The sequence below is a fragment of the Panicum virgatum genome, chromosome 5N (assembly GCF_016808335.1).
Source record: "Panicum virgatum strain AP13 chromosome 5N, P.virgatum_v5, whole genome shotgun sequence".
Classification (NCBI taxonomy): Eukaryota; Viridiplantae; Streptophyta; class Magnoliopsida; order Poales; family Poaceae; genus Panicum; species Panicum virgatum.
Genome location: NC_053149.1, coordinates 63,954,455 through 63,972,302, shown reverse-complemented (window position 1 = coordinate 63,972,302; position 17,848 = coordinate 63,954,455). Strand labels below are relative to the sequence as shown.

Genomic DNA, 17,848 nt, shown 5'->3' with positions numbered 1-17,848 from the left:
GCGTGGCAATGCGGGTTCCGGGTGACATCGGCAGCTGCCAAACCGAGCCGAAAGGCCGGGGCGGTGATGCACCGCCCGTTGTCATCTGGTCAAAATCTAAGGATCCCGACAAGCCGACACAATGGTTTTCTTCCACCTTTTCTTTTCTCCGGGGGGCTAGATACGACGGTGTTGCTGACGAGGTGTCTCGTGTGGTCACGTTTGCGCCTTTTTCTTTCCACCCATTTTTTTCTCCTCTTGCAAATTTCCGAAATCCAGCTCGAGAAGTTGGACTAAACAGGATCAGTCAGTAGCTGCCGTTCATCAACCCCGTGGCGGTTCTAGCCTGTCCCCCCTCCCCCTTTCCCGTCGGAGGAGAGATCCGTGCTGCGATGGGCTCCCCCGGCCAAAGCCGCCGGCTGTTCGGCGCCCACAGATCGCTGCACGACCTCCTCGGCGGCGGCACAGGTGAGTTCCGCGGTTTGATTGCTGCGCTCCAGGCTTTTAGAGGGCAGATCATTTCTTATGGTCTAGAGCGCAGATCGTGTTGATCGTTCTGAACTTCTGATTGTTGCATTTCGCTTTTGGGACCTGAGAGGCTGAGACTGAGGGCGCGGCGTTGGAATTTTTTCTGTGGACGCAGGGGCGGATGTGGTGCTGTGGAGGAGGAAGGAGGTGTCCGGCGGGGCGCTGGCCGCGGTGGTGGCGTCCTGGGCGCTCTTCTACTGCGGGCCCGGCTACACGCTGCTCTCCTTCGTGTCCCAGGTGTTCATGATCTTGCTCACAGTCCTCTTCGTCTGGGCCAAAGCTGCCCAGCTCCTCCACAGGTGATGCTCGTTCTATCTGATGCCCAGTGATGTGACTATACTCGATTCAATTCTTGTGGATGGATCATGGATGCTGCCTACTAGCATGGCATATACACTTGGTCACTTGGTGGTGTTCTAGAGCTGATGCTGCCTACTAGCATGGCATATACACTTGGTCACTTGGTGGTGTGCCAGAGCTGATGCTGCCTACTAGCATGGCATATACACTTGGTCACTTGGTGGTGTGCTAGAGCTAATGAAATTAATTGGCCTTCGACCGGGAACCTGGATTCTAGTAGGACATGACATTTGCAAATATTGATATACTAGAACTGTTTACTTACATTTTAAGTGAGTAAAATAACACTGCAGCACAATAGCATGATCCTTTTTGCAAATCAAAGCATATGATGAGCAGACCAAAAACCAAACGAATCTGAACCTTTTGTATTAGGTATCTGTAGTCACAGTTTCTGCCCCTTAGCAAAAAGGAATCTATGTAGGGCACCTCCTCCTGTTCCTTTGATGAAAATTTCTGATAAGTCAGTGAGTGAAGCATCACAAATAGTGGGCAACTTCGTGAATAAGGTGCTCCAGGATTTTGAAAACATTGCGCTTGGGAAGGACTCCAGCCTCTTCTACAAGGTGGCTTTTGTGTTGGTGCTGACTTCCATAGTTGGCCGATAGACTGATCTTATCACTTTGGTATATGCAAGTAAGTTCCGTTCCTTTACCGATTTACAATTTCTTGAGATATAATCACCCTTGAGCATCTGTACAAGAATCCCGAACTGGATTATAGTGTGAAAATGTTGTAAACTATACTTATCATCAAATTACTGAGAATTGCATGGCGAACTGTGTGGGTAATTGATGGCAGGGATGCATGAAACAATGATGGAAACACAGCCAGTGCTGAAACTGCCACTTCTAAGCAGCATATGGCGCTAGTATACTCGAAAGTAAACCTACAACAATCTCATTGTTTAACCAGTACATAATCGTATTAGCTGGTGACAGCTGTTCCTTTTCAATTTGCAAAAAGATCTCATTATGTACATATTCCGACATTTGCAAATAGTCCGCATTACCTCTGCTGAATGGAGTCCAAGTGAAAGAGGTGTATGCACAAGAACATGACAGAGGATGAGTCTCGAGTCTCGTCTACTTCCTAGTTCCTTCATAGTGACAAATATCTGATGCACTCAACATCGCAACCTAAGGTGAATAGAAAGGGGCAGATAGATCACCCTCTAGAATGGGAAATTAATTTAAAAAACTTGATATATTAATCTTGCTCATCGAAGCTGAATTGCTGACCTTCTTGAACATGTGTTCTTTCAGGTGCTGTTATTGCTCTCACGGTACCTGCATTGCTGGAGAAATCTGAAGAACATATTGCAAGGTTCCTCGAAATAGCTTCGACATATGTTCAGGCATGCAAAGAGTATAATTGTAAGATGACAAACATGATATCGGAAAAGAAGTTGTGTTGATGGCGATGTAAATCCGTCATGACAAATTTTGCCTTGTGATTAGCCTGTCTTTCGAGGCTAAAGAGTTGTGATATCTACCACGACCGTGGTCTGTCGGTATACTGTGACCTCGGAGTCGCACACAGCGCGGGCGCACCACAAGAGTTATAGCTGTGGAAAAAAATTGTGTCCCCTTACCATGTTCTTCAGGTGGCTTTACCCAGTAGACCTTTCATTGTCTGAAGCTTCTTAATGAAATCCACACCTATCAGCTTATTTCATCCTTGCCATCAATGGACTGCGAGTCCTCAAAGCAAGTGCTAATTGATCAGCAGGTACCTGGCCTGGTCGCCATACCCCCTGCTTCTTTCTGTGCTGTTCTTTTCTGCATTGGTGATCGTCAACGGCGATAAAAAGGAATGGGGGTGGAGACGGGCTGACGAAACCCTGTCGCCATCCTGTCCTCCATGGATTCGGAGAACGTGGGACATTACCGGGGCTCGGGGGCGTCACGGAGGGTGGGCACAGCGGCGTGAGAGATCCGAGGTTCTGAGCTTTCTCCCTTGTGGACAAGGAGAACTGAATGGCTACCCCTTCTATATATTTTGCATTTTTTTTTTGTTAATCTGATGGCTGCTTGTTGCTTCTGTTAGTGTATTGTGTGTACCGATGTAGCTGATCTTGTTGAACTTTTATCTGCCAGGTGTCGTTATCACGCTCATCATCCCTGCATTGCTGGATTGATCAGAAGCACATACTACCAGAATCTTCTAGGGAGCTTTATTAGTGGGTGGTGTTGAGGCATGCGGGCGGCCATCAAACAGTTGAACAGGACATTGGGAAAAAGGAGAGGCTCTGTTGATAATTGATATGCAGCCTCGATTTGTCATGTTTAGTGAAGCCATGCCTCTCTCTTCCAACGCTACACAGTTCTGGCACCTGTCTCGATCGTGGTATGTCTGTATATCGTAGCCTTTTTACAGCTGCAATGTTCTATGGACCGTGGCAAACCAAATGTTGTAGGACCTACTCCTACATTGTGGGCAGGTTAGGTAAGTGACCTGACTTGACTTGTGTTAGAAAATGTTCCGACTTGGCAACAGCAGTTTGGCCTGCATATGCGTCAGAACTACTGCTTGATCCACGGTTTCAGATGCCCCGGCGGCGGCTGATCCAGACTTGCTTTTTTTTATTTTTATTTTTTGAACATTGCCAGGAGCACTGGCCGGCATTTAAGAACTCAAGTTGAGCACCCACGCTGACCGCGCGCTCAACGCAGATGGGCTGTCGGGAAGTCTGAGGACGCGCCTACCGGGATGCACACACACGCGCACACACACTCACACACCCGGTACCCTCTCTGGGGAAATACCCCCGTGCCACACCCGGTTATTCGTCCCAGACTTGCTTGTTACCTACAGAATCCATGCGCATGCCCGGTTGGCGGCCACGCGCGACCGGTCATCTTATCTTACTATTACTAATTCTTATCTTACTATTACTAATTGGAGGTTTCTTTGGAGCCTCCCCATGAAGTCACCTAGAATCCTAGGTGAACACTCTAAAAAAATAGAGAAATCTTATAAATTCTCACAAAAATTAGAAACATCCGGTCATCAATACAACAAATCTAATTATAATATCCATCAGATCTGATATCTTTCTTAATAAATTACTCACCTCTGCTATTATAAAAATAGATTAAAGTAACCCCCTAAATATGTATCTAAATTACCCACCTCTACCATTATAAAAAAAATCTAAAGTAACCCTCTAATCTTTGTGTAAATTACCCACCTATGCCATTATAAAAATAATACAACCCCCCCTAAATTTGCATATAAATTATCAAATTATATCATTATTGGAAGTTAAATTGCTCCTAAACCAGAATTAGACTAAAGTAATCCCAAATATATATCTAAATTATCCACCTCTACTATTATAAAAAAATCTAAAGTAACCCACTAATTTTTGTGTAAATTACCCACCTATGCCGTTATACAAATAATACAAACCCCCCAACTTTCCATATAAACTATCTTATTATATTATTATTAGAAGTTAAATTATGCCTAATTTAAAATCTAAATTATGTAATTATAATAAAATAATAAAGTACACTAAAATAAAATTCTAAATTACTACTTCTATCATTATTAATATATTATTTATATAAAAATATTACCCATGATATATGTCACCATGCATTCATTAATGATGGAAGAGATAAGAATATCAGTTAAGAAACAAATGGTTCAACTAAATATACATCGAATACATATGGAGGTGTGATGCAAAATGAATTGTATGGCAACTATACATCGAATACCCCGTGCCGTTGGATCGGATGTCATGTCACCCTGCTGTGTGCTGGTGTAACGATGAGCCAGCCGGTGGGCCGTGGCGGTGACCGAAGCTGCTGTACACGTACGTCTGTACCCGGAAGGCTGACGCTCCCGGAGATCGCAGCGCAGTCCTGGATCGCGCTCGTCCTCCAGTCGTGGGTCCCGACCAATCTGCTGATGGTTTCAGCCTTTGCGCTCGTTGCCTTGCCTTGCAGTTGGGTCGGGCGGGACCGAACGCCACCGGCACGCGGGGCAGTCGTGTGATGTGGCATTTGTAACCGCCGCCGGGCAGCACAGCAGGGCGAGGCCACGAGCGGCTTCCGTGCGAGGCATGCTAGGCCTCGCGCCCTCGCTCTCCGCCGCCCCCGGATGCTTTGCTTCGCGTCGTGGCCGTCCGGCGCCGGGCTGCGGTTGCGAAGCACAGCAGCCAGCAGAGGCACGTCCCGGCGCTTGACGGAGTGGGCAGAATCCGGCGTGGAAATGGATTTTTGTTGGGTCACGGACTCACGGGGGTGCTTGGTGCGTCCAGACTTCGCGGTAGTTTGCTGGTTGCTGCTTGTTCACGGACGCTGACGCGACGCGAGAATCCTCTGTCCCTGCCGCACTACTCTGGGCGCCCCATCAGGAACAACGTTGACGCGGGGAAAGGAGTGGTGTGGCTACATGATTGGCGCGTGCCTGCTGCCCAGAGAAGGGTGTCGTCGTCCAGATTTATTAATTAGAAATATACACGCAATAAATCGCAAAGATGTATACTCGTACCCGATACCAATATATACGTACCATCCAACCATATCGCGAGCCAGCAAACATGAGCGATCATCCTGGCACGACGAAATCCTCTTTCTGGCGTGGTGAGCGCCCGTGTTGACCTGACAGGCCAGTGTCACCTCAGACAAGTCAGACAGTGCCAACCTACCGGAAACCAAGAGTACTGAATCCTTCGTTGTGGCCGATCTAAACAAAGTCCTCCGCTGCGAGAAAATGCCAGGGCAGTGGAAAGCAGTGCTCATCCCACACTCGTGGCGCTATTTGATAAGCAAAGTTGGTTCGCGAGCACCAAGTGAAAATCGTAGTGCGCCTCAAGCTGATTAGACTAGAACCCGACCCGACGACGGCGGCCGAACCACCGTCTCCGTTGGGTGGATTCCCAGTGGGGTGGTGGCTCCCATCCCATCGCTCTGATGACCCATGGAAACAAACAAGAACAGCCTGGGCCCTCGTCCGTGGACACTCATCGTCGTCGTGTCGCCCATCCGGTGTGCACTGCTGGTCGCCGCTACGCGTTCCCGGAGCTCCACGGCATTTTCGCCCGTCCGTCTGCTTCTGCTCGGTCGATGTGAACCCATACAATCGGAGGACACGAGCAGGCGGCACTGCGGACACAGGTCTCGTCTCTACGCGCTAGATGCCCGGCTGACCTTTTCAAGCGCGCCGGGAGAATCAAACCGTTGACGACGACGCGGCGGTACACGAGACTATGAGAGGCGGTGGTACTACAATTTTATCCGGGACTACGTCAAAGCGGAGGAAAACTCAGTCAGCGCGTCGTCACTCTCACACGCCTCATCAGCAAACATCTCGTCGTCGCTCGCCAGGCGTCCGTCGGATCCCTATCCCTACCTACCAAATGGCCAGTGCTTGCTGTTTTCAGGTTGAGGATCAGGCACTAACACGTACGGCAGGGCCACCACCTCCACTGACAGTGGCAGATTAAGCCCACAATCACAGTGCTGGATTGCACACTCATCATGCGATGCGATAGCGGCGGCTCTGCTCGGATCGGAGGAGCTTCGATGCCGCATGGACCCTATGGTCCATTGTTCGATCCCTTTAGCAATTCCCCACGGTCCATTGTTCATATTCCCTTTGTACGCATTCGCAACGGAAAGGCTAAGCTGGGCTAGCCTAGTTCCCATCCGGAAAGGAAAAGGCTACTTTCACGGATCAGCTGTAGCGTGCACGTCCTGCTAGTGCTGCTAGCTCGCTTCACGAGCGCCGATTTCTGACGAGGAGTCCTGGTAGGCCCTGATCCGTCTGTTCATCTTTAATCTGATCATCAGGTGCGGTGCGGCCAATTTCAGCTCAGCCCTTTTGTTATTATCATCATCTGCTGGGCGTGAGGAATTCGGACACGTAGCGCACGCGCCACACTCGCGAAAGAGAGCCGCGGAAGCGAGCACGTGTGCGCGACGACGACGGGGCCGGGGCGGCACCGGCGCGGGACCTGAGGAACAAAATAAAAACTCGCTTGCGACAGCAGCGCGTGCGCGGAGCCGAACCGCCACTCCGCCAGCGGGGAAGGGAGGGCACGCGCGCGCACGACTCACTCCTCGTGCAAACTGCGAACCACCACCCCACCTCGCCCCCACGCACGTTGCCCTTACGTGCGGTGCGGTGCCGCCCCCGCGCCCGCGCCGACGTGCTCCTCCGACCATCCCCGTCCCCGGCCTCCCGCGCCGTTGCCGATCGAAGCGGCCAGGGCGGGGCGCGGCGCGGTGCCTGGTCTGCTTTGCTCCCTCATCGCAGTCGAGCACCTCACCTGCGCTTGCTTGCTTCGGCCATGGTCGCCTCGTCGTCGTCCACGGCGTCGTCCTCCAGCTCCGTCCCGTCTAGCGCGCACCGGCGCCGCCTCGCGGACGTGGAGCGCGCCTCTGCCGCCGACTGCTGCGGCGGCCCGAGCGACGGCATCGACGACGACGGGAGCGAGCGCCGCGGGCACGGCGCCGCCGTCACCGGGGCCGTGAAGGCGCTGCTGCTCATCGCCCGGAGGAGCGGCGGCGGCAAGCGGGTGCCGGTGGCCTGGGTGAGGAGCGCGGTGGCGTGCCTGCTCGGCGTCGCCGTCGTCCTCGTCCTCGTCACGAGCTCGCGCGGAGGCGCCGTCGTCGGCGGTGCGGGGAGGCCGCTCGTTCGCAGGGTGGACGCCGGCGACGGCGGGGCGCTGGGGTGGAGGGAGGAGAACCTGACCGCGGTCGCTCGCCGCCCGCCCGACCCGCCGGTGAGTGTGCTCTCGCCGTTGGCTGCGCAGTTACAGTTCTCGCCATGCACTAGACCTCACCCTGCCAGTTATTAGCATGTTAATCACGGTTAACTGCCTCCTTTTCAAAAAAAAAATCACGAACCACACGAATGTGTCAAGTTAATGGTGGTCCAAGTCGGCGACTGGATGGAGAGAGAGGGACGTGTTGGATCGCTTGGTTTTGGTGGACTGGGTCTGGGTGGGGTATGTGTGTGTGAGCGCGCGCTGGAGAGACGTGAGAAGTTTCATGGCGGCCGTGTTCGCCGTAGTCGCCATTTTTGTATCTTAGCTCCAGGATCAGACATTCAGACTGGACGCCGAAGACATCTCGGACGCTGCAGATTTCGGAAGGACTCGAGGCCGCCTTGCGTACGTGTCCTTGTCAGAAGAATAAGAGCCCGCCTCTTTGGCACCCATCGCTGTCTCGTCTTCGTTTTTTTCGTGTAGTTATACATATGGTTACCTGTCCAGAGGGAGAATTCAATTGGGAGAGCGATACCGATACCATACCCATGGCCATGCTCCGTGGGCTGTGGTCAATGCCAATATGCCATCCATATGGGCCCTAGCACCGAGGTGATTCCATAGGGGTTGACGTTGATGTTCTCAAAACCAAAGTGGAACGAGCAGCCCTCCCCTGCTTGTTCGTTTCGAAAACGTTCAAGTGCACTGGCAGTCTGGCACCAAGAAAAAAAACATAGCAGAGTAGCAAAATCTGGTTGAAATAATGCTGATGCATGTTCCACTTCCACACGCTCATATTTCCAGAAAAGGAGGTACCTGACGTACAATTCATCTGTACAACTTTGCTACAACGAGGTGCTTTCGACCACTTCTGGAGATTTCGGGCCCTGGTTGCAAGGTTGTTTTAATGTTTTACAAATGAGTTGTTGTAAATACAGGTGTACAAATGAATTGTACGTATAGCGGAGGTCTTGGCAGAACAATCAGATGATAACCAAGCTGGCAAGGTACAGTGATGACAGTTACATGAGACTGCAGCCAACTTGCCTTTTGCGAGTCAAGACGCATATATCCAGGGATGATCAGAATACCGAGCGTGAACAAAATTTTGACAGTTCCTAACGCTATCTAATCTATAAGCCTCCAAAATTCTACATGAGTCTTCGGAAAGGAAGAAATAAAGAGAGAATGCGAACAAACAAATGGACATAAAGTCAGAGTTTGCATCAATCCATCCATCCTATCCCCCCACTTAGTGCTACAATTGTGCAAGTGTGCTACCATGACTAGAACAAAGGCATAAAAGAGTTTCTCGTTGATTGGAAGCATGAATGCCTGCCTGTCTGCCGCCTAACTAAAGCAACCATAGACCTGCAAATAAAGCAATATCAAGAATCTATTAGATATAGATGCTACCAATTTTCATTGTTCAGAGTTGAAATTCTATTATTCATTTCAGTTTTTCATTCATGTCAGCACATAGTAATAAAATGTTATGATCTCCTAGTTTTATACTGAAAATTTGCTTGAGATCCATTAGATGACCCGGATATGGATGAAATTGGATAGCGAGGGTTACACAAAATGCATTGAACGCCCAAGAAACCGTTACAGTAAGCTTTATCTTCCCCATCTTCCTTGAAGTTAAACATCAGTTATAAGTAATCTTCCATCTTCAAATTCAAATTAACTAGTCTCAACTGATTGCCTACATTGGGCAACACTTGCTCTGCTATTCCAGGAATCAACAGTGCAACGGCTGGTTATATAATTGTCAATGCTAATGGTGGCTTGAACCAGATGAGAATGGGGGTGCGTATTCTATTATCTTAAAAAGCTTGAACATAGGACAATGCCTTTCAGCTTACATGCATTCCTTCAAAATCATTCTTGCAGATAAGCGATATGGTTGCAGTTGCTAAGCTCATGAATGCCACCCTAGTAATCCCTACTCTGGATCATAAATCATTCTGGACTGATCCGAGGTCCGTCTCTTTGCAATCAAGACAGCGAGCACTCTATAGGATTTTTTTTTTTTTGGGATAACTGATGTTTTGTCATGACATGCAGCGGTTTCAAAGATATATTTGATGTGGAGCACTTCAAGAAAACTTTAGAAGATGACATCATGATTGTGGATTCCTTGCCACCAGCTTACGAAAGATTTAAACCCTATATTAGAGCACCCAAGTCCTGGGCCAAGGTATGAACCGACACTTGAGGACTAAGTGGACGTAGCAGCTACTTACAGATCAAGAAATTCGAGCAGGTAGAAAAAGAAAAGGTGATTTTACTGTTTTTCTTTTTGCAGGCTTCTTATTACAGAGCTTTAACAAGGACACTGAAGAAGGCCAAAGTTGTGAAATTTACACATACAGATTCACGGATTGTTAACAATGGTCTCCCTCCTTCCATCCAACGACTCCGATGCCGGGCAAACTATGAGGCACTGAGATACAAGCAAGAAATTGAAGAGCTAGGTAATACTCTAGTTGAAAGACTGAGGAATGAGTCCAACCACTACATCGCACTTCACTTAAGGTGACTGAAATTGCAATTGTCTAATAAGAGGCTGACATCATTTTGTGCCGAGGAAATAGCAGATCAGTAATACAATTTTTTTTACAAACTGACAGATACGAGAAGGACATGCTCTCGTTTACAGGCTGCAGCCACAACCTAACACATCAAGAGGCAGAGGAACTTAGGGAAATGCGACTCAAGGTGCAGCACTGGAAAGAGAAGGAAATCAACAGTGAAGAGAGGCGACTCCAAGGAGGCTGCCCTATGACTCCTCGTGAAGCAGCCTTTTTCCTAAAAGCTATGGGTTATCCTTCCAGCACAAAGATCTACATTGTAGCAGGTGAACTATATGGTGTACATAGCATGGATGCATTAAAGGCCGAATATCCAAACGTCTACACACATTACAGTCTGGCAACAGTAAATGAATTAGAGTCTCTCAAGCTGTACCAAAACAGATTAGCTGCTGTGGACTACAATGTAGCCCTCCAGAGTGACGTTTTTGTGTATACGTACGATGGAAATATGGCTAGAGCAGTCCAGGGTCATAGAAGATACAAAGGATTCCGAAAAACCATCAACCCTGACAGGTAAATTCCTGGAATTTTGTTTGAGTTTTGAGTTTTTAGATCTCAATCCAAAGTGCTGATTCTTTGACTGTATAGGCAGAAGCTTGTCGAGCTTATTGACAAGCTTGACGAAGGTACAGTAAATTGGAATGAGTTTGAATGTGAAGTGAAGATGCATCATGGAAACAGGCTTGGAGGTCCATATCAGAGGTTGTCTGGTCGAAGTCCAAGGCAAGAGGAGTATTTTTATGCAAATCCTCTTCCAGGGTGCTTGTGTAAAAGAAACACACAGGATCAAGTGGCATGAACTTACTCTACAGAAAATGGATAGATTAGTCTTCAAGCTTAAAGTGAGCCTAACTTCAAGCATGAAGCATAATTTACTCTGACTCATTGACATATACCAAACAATGCAACTCGTAGTAAACTGACATCAAAAGCACATATTTTTTTTCTAGACAGATAGAATTTGTGTAGTTTTCAATCCACCACAAGGGTATCAGAGGGAACAGTCGTTAAGATGTGTGATTTCAGAGGGTTATTTATCCAACTTTGAAAACAGGAGAGGCAGGATATTCTAAGAGGACATTTGTACCACGAGAGAATAGAATTAGCTAAATTGAAGAGTTTCAGTGTAAGGTTTACACCTTTACTCCATAGTCCAGATGTACAGTCTTACCACTTTTTGATAAATTTGATTTTATTATGCACAGCTTGGTGCAAATTATGTGTATGTACAATAATCATTAGTGACAGATCAAGTGTTATGGGAAGCAATGAATCACACCCTTTTTCTAGCCCACTCTATTGCATTTAACTGTTACTGAAATATTGGATGTTGTTATCACCTTTTTTGCTGTCATCAAATATTTTGTAGCCAAGTTTGGTCCATCAAAACTTATGTCCCACATTAGTTAGTCTTAATGAATACAGTTACTAATAGAACCGATTTACCAAGCAGTAGCTCAGCTGGTTACTTGGTTGTTGGTACCTCCAAATGAGAGAAGGGCCACCTGGGCTCACCAATTTATGGGTAACTTCCTGAGAAACTGGTTTCAGAAAGTTTCCTGGCCAGCCTAGGTTTGGTGCCCCTCTAAGTTAAACAAGATTTAAAAAATGCGCAGGGTAGTCTCTTGCTGTGGTCGAGAAAAAGAAATATAGTCACTAAATATCTCCCCAGAATTGGCGTGCTCATTCATGCAGGGGTTTAGAAATCATGAGAAAAATTAAAAAGTGAAGTGCATTTTACAGTAGCACATCAAATAGAGTATGGCTGCAAATTATTTTCACAAATTAAATTGAAGATTCAACTATATAACTTGTGTCGATCATTAGAGCCATTTCGGTAGCAGTCAAACTTTCCAAAACATTTAATAAAATGCATAATGCCCCTAAAACTGAAATGATTACAGAATGGATGATAAAAGGATACCTGAGCAATTGGTGCATATGAATTGCGCCTGTAGCTCTCTTGTGGTAAAAGAGAAAAAAATGTTCAGTTTTGTTAGACCATTCATGAATATGCTTGTATATCGCATATGATGTTCATTCCTTGGCAAATGATTTACCATTTCACCACATCGAAGGCACATAGACTTGTTCCTTCAAGTTCTGGGTAGCACTCTCAGTGGGAAATCCTCGCACAGCACCAATTGTCCACTGTGATATGATTCCAGCAGCAACAGCAAATCTTAGTTGCCTCTCCAATGTATCCTGGTCCTCGTACATCTCAGGACAAGTCGTTAACTTCCTAATCACAGCAGCAACAACAGCATCACCAGAACCTGTTCGGTCAGTGGTGTATGGAGTTATGAGTGCGTCCTCTGTCCCAACCACACAGCCATGAAACTTGGGCGTGTAGTAGTGGATCCGAAGTGTCCCATAGGTCACAAGCAAGATCTTAATTCCATCATGCCAAATGGGAGCAATCTCTTCAGGGCTGTAGTGGTAGTACTGTGGCCAGTTTCTTGTAAAATGAAATCCTTCCAGATAATACTGAGGTGGGGTGTTTCTCTTGTATTCATAATACTCATGATCAAGGAGGAATTCTAGCTCATCCCTTGACACCTCTATGATATCAGCCTCTTTCCATGCCCTGTTTATCACCTCCTTTGTCTTATCCCTTGAAGTCCACAATGGCAATGGCAAATTCAGATCAAAGAATATTTTACTTCCAAATTTCTTGGACAATTCAATGGCTCTGAAGAGTGTATCATGCATTGATGGATTTAACAGGACTTCTGAATTGAAATGGAACATTCTGGCCTGTGTAGTTACCATGGATTAGATTTGAATAAAGAAAAAAATGGTTGACTATCCAGTAGCGATGAAAACATCGAAAACTCAACTTATAAGCAGATACTTAAGAGGTTTCCTTTTAAAAAAAACATAAAGCACATGAAAGTTGAAACCAAATAAATGCACTTCTGCAACGTCCTTCATTTCAATCATAACCATAGGACAACATTTGTTCAGATGCATACATCAGTTCAGCAATTTTATCTATAAGATGCAAAACATACTGAAATTTTTATCAATCTGTTATATGTTGCTATCTTAGAGTATATAAAGAAGAGGATTCAGATGTCAATTAATCTCAAGTAGAGTAGAGATTTTAGCATCAAGGTTGAATCTTGTTTGACAATTGACCTTCGATGATAATTAACAATCATGTTATGCTACTAGATCACATTAATTTTATTTCAAAACTAGGAATTGGTTTGATGCAATTGCTAATTTGCTATGCAACATTGCAATACAGTGGACGGTGGTTATCAGAACAGAGACAATGAGACATAGCTTGCTGTGAAAAGCATAAGTTTGCATCAGAATCTAATGTTTCTCCGAACTATCACCAACTCACCTCTTTCAACACATCGACTTTGATCTCAGTCTTGCGGAGGGAGTCCTCGGCAGCGCTCTTCACCGTCTCGGCCACAAGTTTGGTGCCGCCCTTGCCGTCCTCCCGGTCCCGGAAGCTCACCTTCATGCGCGCCGTGGCCGTGGCCGTTTTGCCGTCGAACTTGATGGCGCGTGTCTGCACCCGCTCGCAGTTCATGCGGTACACAAGCTCGCGCCCGAAGTCGTCGTCGCCGACCTTGCCCAGCACCGCGCCGCGCCCGCCAAGCCGGGTGAGCGCGATGGCCACGTTGCTCGCCGAGCTGCCCGGCGCGCGCGCGAACTCCGGCGGCTCCCACTGCAGGTGCCGCCACGTGGAGTACTGGTCGGGGTGCATCTGCCGGTCCGACACCCGAACCGTGGGCACGAACTCCCACCGCGGCGCGCCGAAGCAGCACACCAGCGGCGGCCAGTCGTTGGCGAAATCCTCCCCGTCGTCGTAGTCGCTCACCACCTCCAACCCATCCTCCTCCTCGGACCCTTGAATCGTCTCCTCCGTCCCGTCGCTCGCCGTCTGGGCCACAACCTCCTCCTGCTCTTTCTTGGACTTCCTTGTCCGGCGGCTGGCCCGCTTCGCCGGCTCCTCCTCACTCTCCGAGTCGGAATCCTGGCTCTCCTTCTTGGTTCTCCGCCTCGTGGTCTTCGCCTTCGGCGCCGACGGGGACGGGGACGAAGACTTCTTCCGACTGCGGCGAGAGGCGGGTTTAGGGGATTCCGGCACGGCGGCGCCGTTGGGCGAGCAGCGGAGTTGGCGGGCTCGTGGGAGACTGGGGTGGAGAGGTGTGGCGATGAAATTGGGCTTGGGGAACAGCGCTGGAAGGAGGAAGGCGGGGCTGGCCATGGCCATTGCCGCTCCTCTTTGCTGGAGGTGAGTAAGGAAGGGGGACGGCGACGAGCGTTCGACTCTATTCTATCCAGTGTCAGTGTGATCCGATAAGGGTTTTAGCACCCGTTAAGGATTGCGGGTCGCGCCCGCAACGACGGAAATGGAACACCCGAGAGAACGTTACGGAATGGGCTAGAGAAAGCCCAGCATATACCGTTTTGTTAAAAAAAAGCCCAGCTAATTTACGGTTAACCGTACGGGAGGCATCCGTACGATCGATTTTCCGATAATATTTTTTTCTGTTTTTAGAAACTTTTTTGTCGTTTTCTGAGAAAAATCAATTCAGACATTTTTTTATGAGTCAAAAAAAATTTCAAGTGGAAATTTGGTGGGTAGAAAAAATTTCAAGAAGCAAATTGGTGAGATAAAAAAAATTTACGAGAAAAATTTTGACAGAGAGAAATTTATCAAATGGAAGAAACAGAAAATGTACATCCAAATAAAAAAAACTCGGCTAATATTTTTTTAAAAAAATTTGTATGAAAAGACAAAAAAAACTAGATCTGGGCATACGACTGGTGAAGGGAGATAGCATGGCGGAGAGGGTCAGCGATGACGCGGAGCGTCGGCGGGAGGCCTGCCCGGCGGCAGGCCTGCCCGGCGGCGACTGTTTAAGCAGAGGCGGTGAGATGTGGGCCTCCTCTTCTTGCTCGGCGACCACGGAGGAGGCACGGCACGCGGGCAAAGGATCCGGGCCCAGTAGGGCGGATCCGGCCCCGGTGCGGCTGGAAGAGGCGAGGCGGAGAGAGCCGGCGCTCGAATCATCGCGAGGCAGAGGAGCTCCCGTTGGCGGCGGCGGCGGTGGACTGTAGCCATCGTCACGGGCTGTAATTTGACAGAGAGAAATTTTTTTATGAGGCGCCATGGCTCGAGAGAAGGAAGGGAATAGAGAGAGAGCAAGAGGAAGGGGAAGGGAATGGGGGGCGCCGCTGGAAAAAGATGGGGGAGGAGTCACGTGGTGTGTGGGACCTGTCACATGGGATCGACCGTGACTTTAGGCAGGAGCGGTCACCCGGAAATTCATCATCGCGAATATATACTCAGGGCGAGCAGGCTGGGCCAAATTCAGTACGGTCCGTACTCCGTATCTCAAAATTTGGGAAATGAAAGGAAAAGGAACAGTTTCCCAGCAGGGCACAATTGACTGCAAAACTTCTCAAAATCATTTTGTTTTTTGAAACACTCTTGTTTTTCGGGTGTTTGCATTAGTGAACCTCCATCAAAAAATCAATTTGAAGTTAATGTTTATGCCTTGCCGACTGAACAAATTGTTCGCGTGTTCGTTCGTACTGAGAAATTTGTCTGAAACGCAGAGCCACAGTAGGTCTAGCACATCATGTCAGTACAGTACGTAAGTATTGATCGAAGAGTTCATACTGTAGAAACTTACTATCCATTATTCGTCGCTCCAAGCATATTTTACGATCATTACAAGAAAATTAAAAGATCGACTAGTAAGACAACATGTTCGAAAGAAACACAGATACAAGCAGTGAGTTCCTGAAACGTCGAACACTCGAATCACTGACCAGCCGCCATGGCCGTGTCACTCGACGGGGATCATGACCTCGTTGGTGCGCAGCGGCGGGAGCGTGAAGGGCGGGTTGTACCTGGCCAGCACGAAGGGGCCTTTGATGGTGTAGCCGTCCTTCTCCAGCGCGGCCCTGAGCCCCTCCGCCTTCTCCCGCACCGTCTTGTCCGCGGCCACCCCGCTGAACCTCACCACCCCGAACTTCCTCTCCGGCACCTCGCGGATCACCACCCGCTCGTCCGTCGGCCGCGGCGCCTCCTCCGCCTTGGCGTACTTGGACGGCAGCAGGAACTGCATTGTCACCTTGCCCGGCGCCTGCTGGCCGTCCGTGATCACGGGCGCGGTCATCGCGACCGGCTCCGGCTCGGCGCCCGCGCCGGTGGTGATGACCGGCGCCGTCATGGCGATCTTCTCGGAGGGAGCCTCGCCGCCGCCGGAGGTGACGACGGGAGCCGTCATGGCGATCTTCTCGGGCCTGGTGTTCTGCAGATTGCCTTCATTCAGGAGTGTGAATTGAGGTAGGGAGGAGTGAAGAGCTACTAGGTTTATTCTCTTTCGGATTCATTCAGAAAAAAAAAGGTGGAAACGACAATTGAGGGCGGGCTGTATTGGTAGATAGATTTAGGTCTCGTTTGCTTTTTTTCAATTTAAGTCATAAGTTCCGTCACATTGTATATTTAAACACTAATTATAAGTATTATAGATTTATTATAAAACTAATTTTATAAGTCGTGACTTAATCACGAGGCGAATCTATGAAACCTAAATAGTCTATAATTTGACCACTAATTGCTACAATAATAAATTCGTCTATAATTCTAGTTGCAACTTATGCAATTAGTTTTATATTAACTTTACATCTAAATTGCAAATTGACACTCGAATATTTTGACAGCTACTTAAAAAAAATCAAAGGGGACGCAGACCGAGACCGGTTGCCGTGGCCCATGCTCCTCAGCCCATCTGGAAGAATATATGGCCGCATCTCGATCTCCTTTGCAGGTCGTCGCCGTCCTCCAGATCCTCACATGTGCTACGCTTCGTTCTCGTGACGGCGGCGATCCTGCCCTGCCCCAGTCGAGATGCGAGAGCCGGGCCGCTGGACTTGGCTCCGGCCTAGGGTTGGGTTTTCCCTCCTGCACGTAGCGGTAAGATTGATGCAATGCAGTGCCCCACTATTAGGGATGGAAACGGTAAGGAAACATGAAAATGAATATCTGAAAATATCCGAGATATCCGAATTCGTATCCGTGCGAATCTGATCCGTTTTCATCCTAATGGATGGAAATTGGAAGGAAACACAAATATGATTATCTGAGATATCTGAATCTGTATCCGTGCGAATCCGATCCGTTTCTATTCTTACCCACTATTCCTGAACATAAGCCACACGTTGTGCTTCATCCAACTACAGGAACTTCTTTCTGTAATCGCAATTGTGACAATGTGCGCCAGTGCGTATGTATTTTTTCACAAGAGAGAATTATTTTCTTGATCCTAAAAAAATTGTGCTTAGTTTTTTAGCTTTGTTTCCTCTTGAACATGGCTATTTGGCCCCAAAACGAGTTATTGATTTACTAATAACAGTACCTACTTTCAGTAGCTCAAATGGTATGTTAGTAATTTTTGCTGGATCCAGCATGCTTAGATATGGCTCTAGTGAATTTTTCATTGTTTTACCATGTTTCTGTGATTTTCTATGATTTAAAAACTGAAAATAGATTTATAAATGCCTAGAAATTATTTTGCTTGTGGAAAAAATATGAAAAACTCCTTTATGTTTCGTTTTTCTGGTTAAAAATCTAAACTAATGCGTTTGAATATAATAAGATTGTAGACCTAACTGC

The 17,848-nt window shown here is 47.8% G+C and overlaps 3 protein-coding genes, 1 long non-coding RNA gene and 1 pseudogene across 4 annotated transcripts; 2 read left to right on the top strand and 3 right to left on the bottom strand.

Annotated features, from left to right (window-relative positions):
* Positions 1 to 156: 156 nt before the first annotated feature.
* LOC120672742 lies at positions 157 to 3,292 on the top strand (annotated as a pseudogene).
* Positions 1,097 to 2,248, bottom strand: LOC120672743. The gene is made up of 3 exons (XR_005674275.1): positions 2,109 to 2,248; positions 1,880 to 2,006; positions 1,097 to 1,561 (listed from the first exon to the last, which is right to left on the bottom strand). It is a non-coding gene; the product is annotated as an uncharacterized LOC120672743 (long non-coding RNA).
* Positions 3,293 to 6,888: 3,596 nt separating the features above from the next.
* LOC120671854 (O-fucosyltransferase 19-like) lies at positions 6,889 to 11,463 on the top strand. Its single transcript, XM_039952110.1, has 8 exons — positions 6,889 to 7,609; positions 9,135 to 9,207; positions 9,336 to 9,406; positions 9,491 to 9,579; positions 9,665 to 9,797; positions 9,906 to 10,135; positions 10,231 to 10,707; positions 10,783 to 11,463. Exons 1-8 carry the CDS (start codon positions 7,175 to 7,177, stop codon positions 10,991 to 10,993), a joined length of 1,719 nt encoding a protein of 572 aa, XP_039808044.1. The 5' UTR covers positions 6,889 to 7,174; the 3' UTR covers positions 10,994 to 11,463.
* LOC120671855 (fructokinase-like 1, chloroplastic) lies at positions 8,464 to 14,478 on the bottom strand. The gene is made up of 4 exons (XM_039952111.1): positions 13,550 to 14,478; positions 12,255 to 12,951; positions 12,119 to 12,156; positions 8,464 to 8,965 (listed from the first exon to the last, which is right to left on the bottom strand). Exons 1-2 carry the CDS (start codon positions 14,429 to 14,431, stop codon positions 12,259 to 12,261), a joined length of 1,575 nt encoding a protein of 524 aa, XP_039808045.1. The 5' UTR covers positions 14,432 to 14,478; the 3' UTR covers positions 8,464 to 8,965; positions 12,119 to 12,156; positions 12,255 to 12,258.
* A 1,362-nt stretch (positions 14,479 to 15,840) lies between these two features.
* Positions 15,841 to 16,986, bottom strand: LOC120675058 (heme-binding-like protein At3g10130, chloroplastic). Its single transcript, XM_039956151.1, has 2 exons — positions 16,941 to 16,986; positions 15,841 to 16,495 (listed from the first exon to the last, which is right to left on the bottom strand). The coding sequence occupies exons 1-2, from the start codon at positions 16,984 to 16,986 to the stop codon at positions 16,017 to 16,019; spliced, it is 525 nt and encodes a 174-aa protein (XP_039812085.1). The 3' UTR covers positions 15,841 to 16,016.
* Between the last annotated feature and the right edge of the window lie 862 nt (positions 16,987 to 17,848).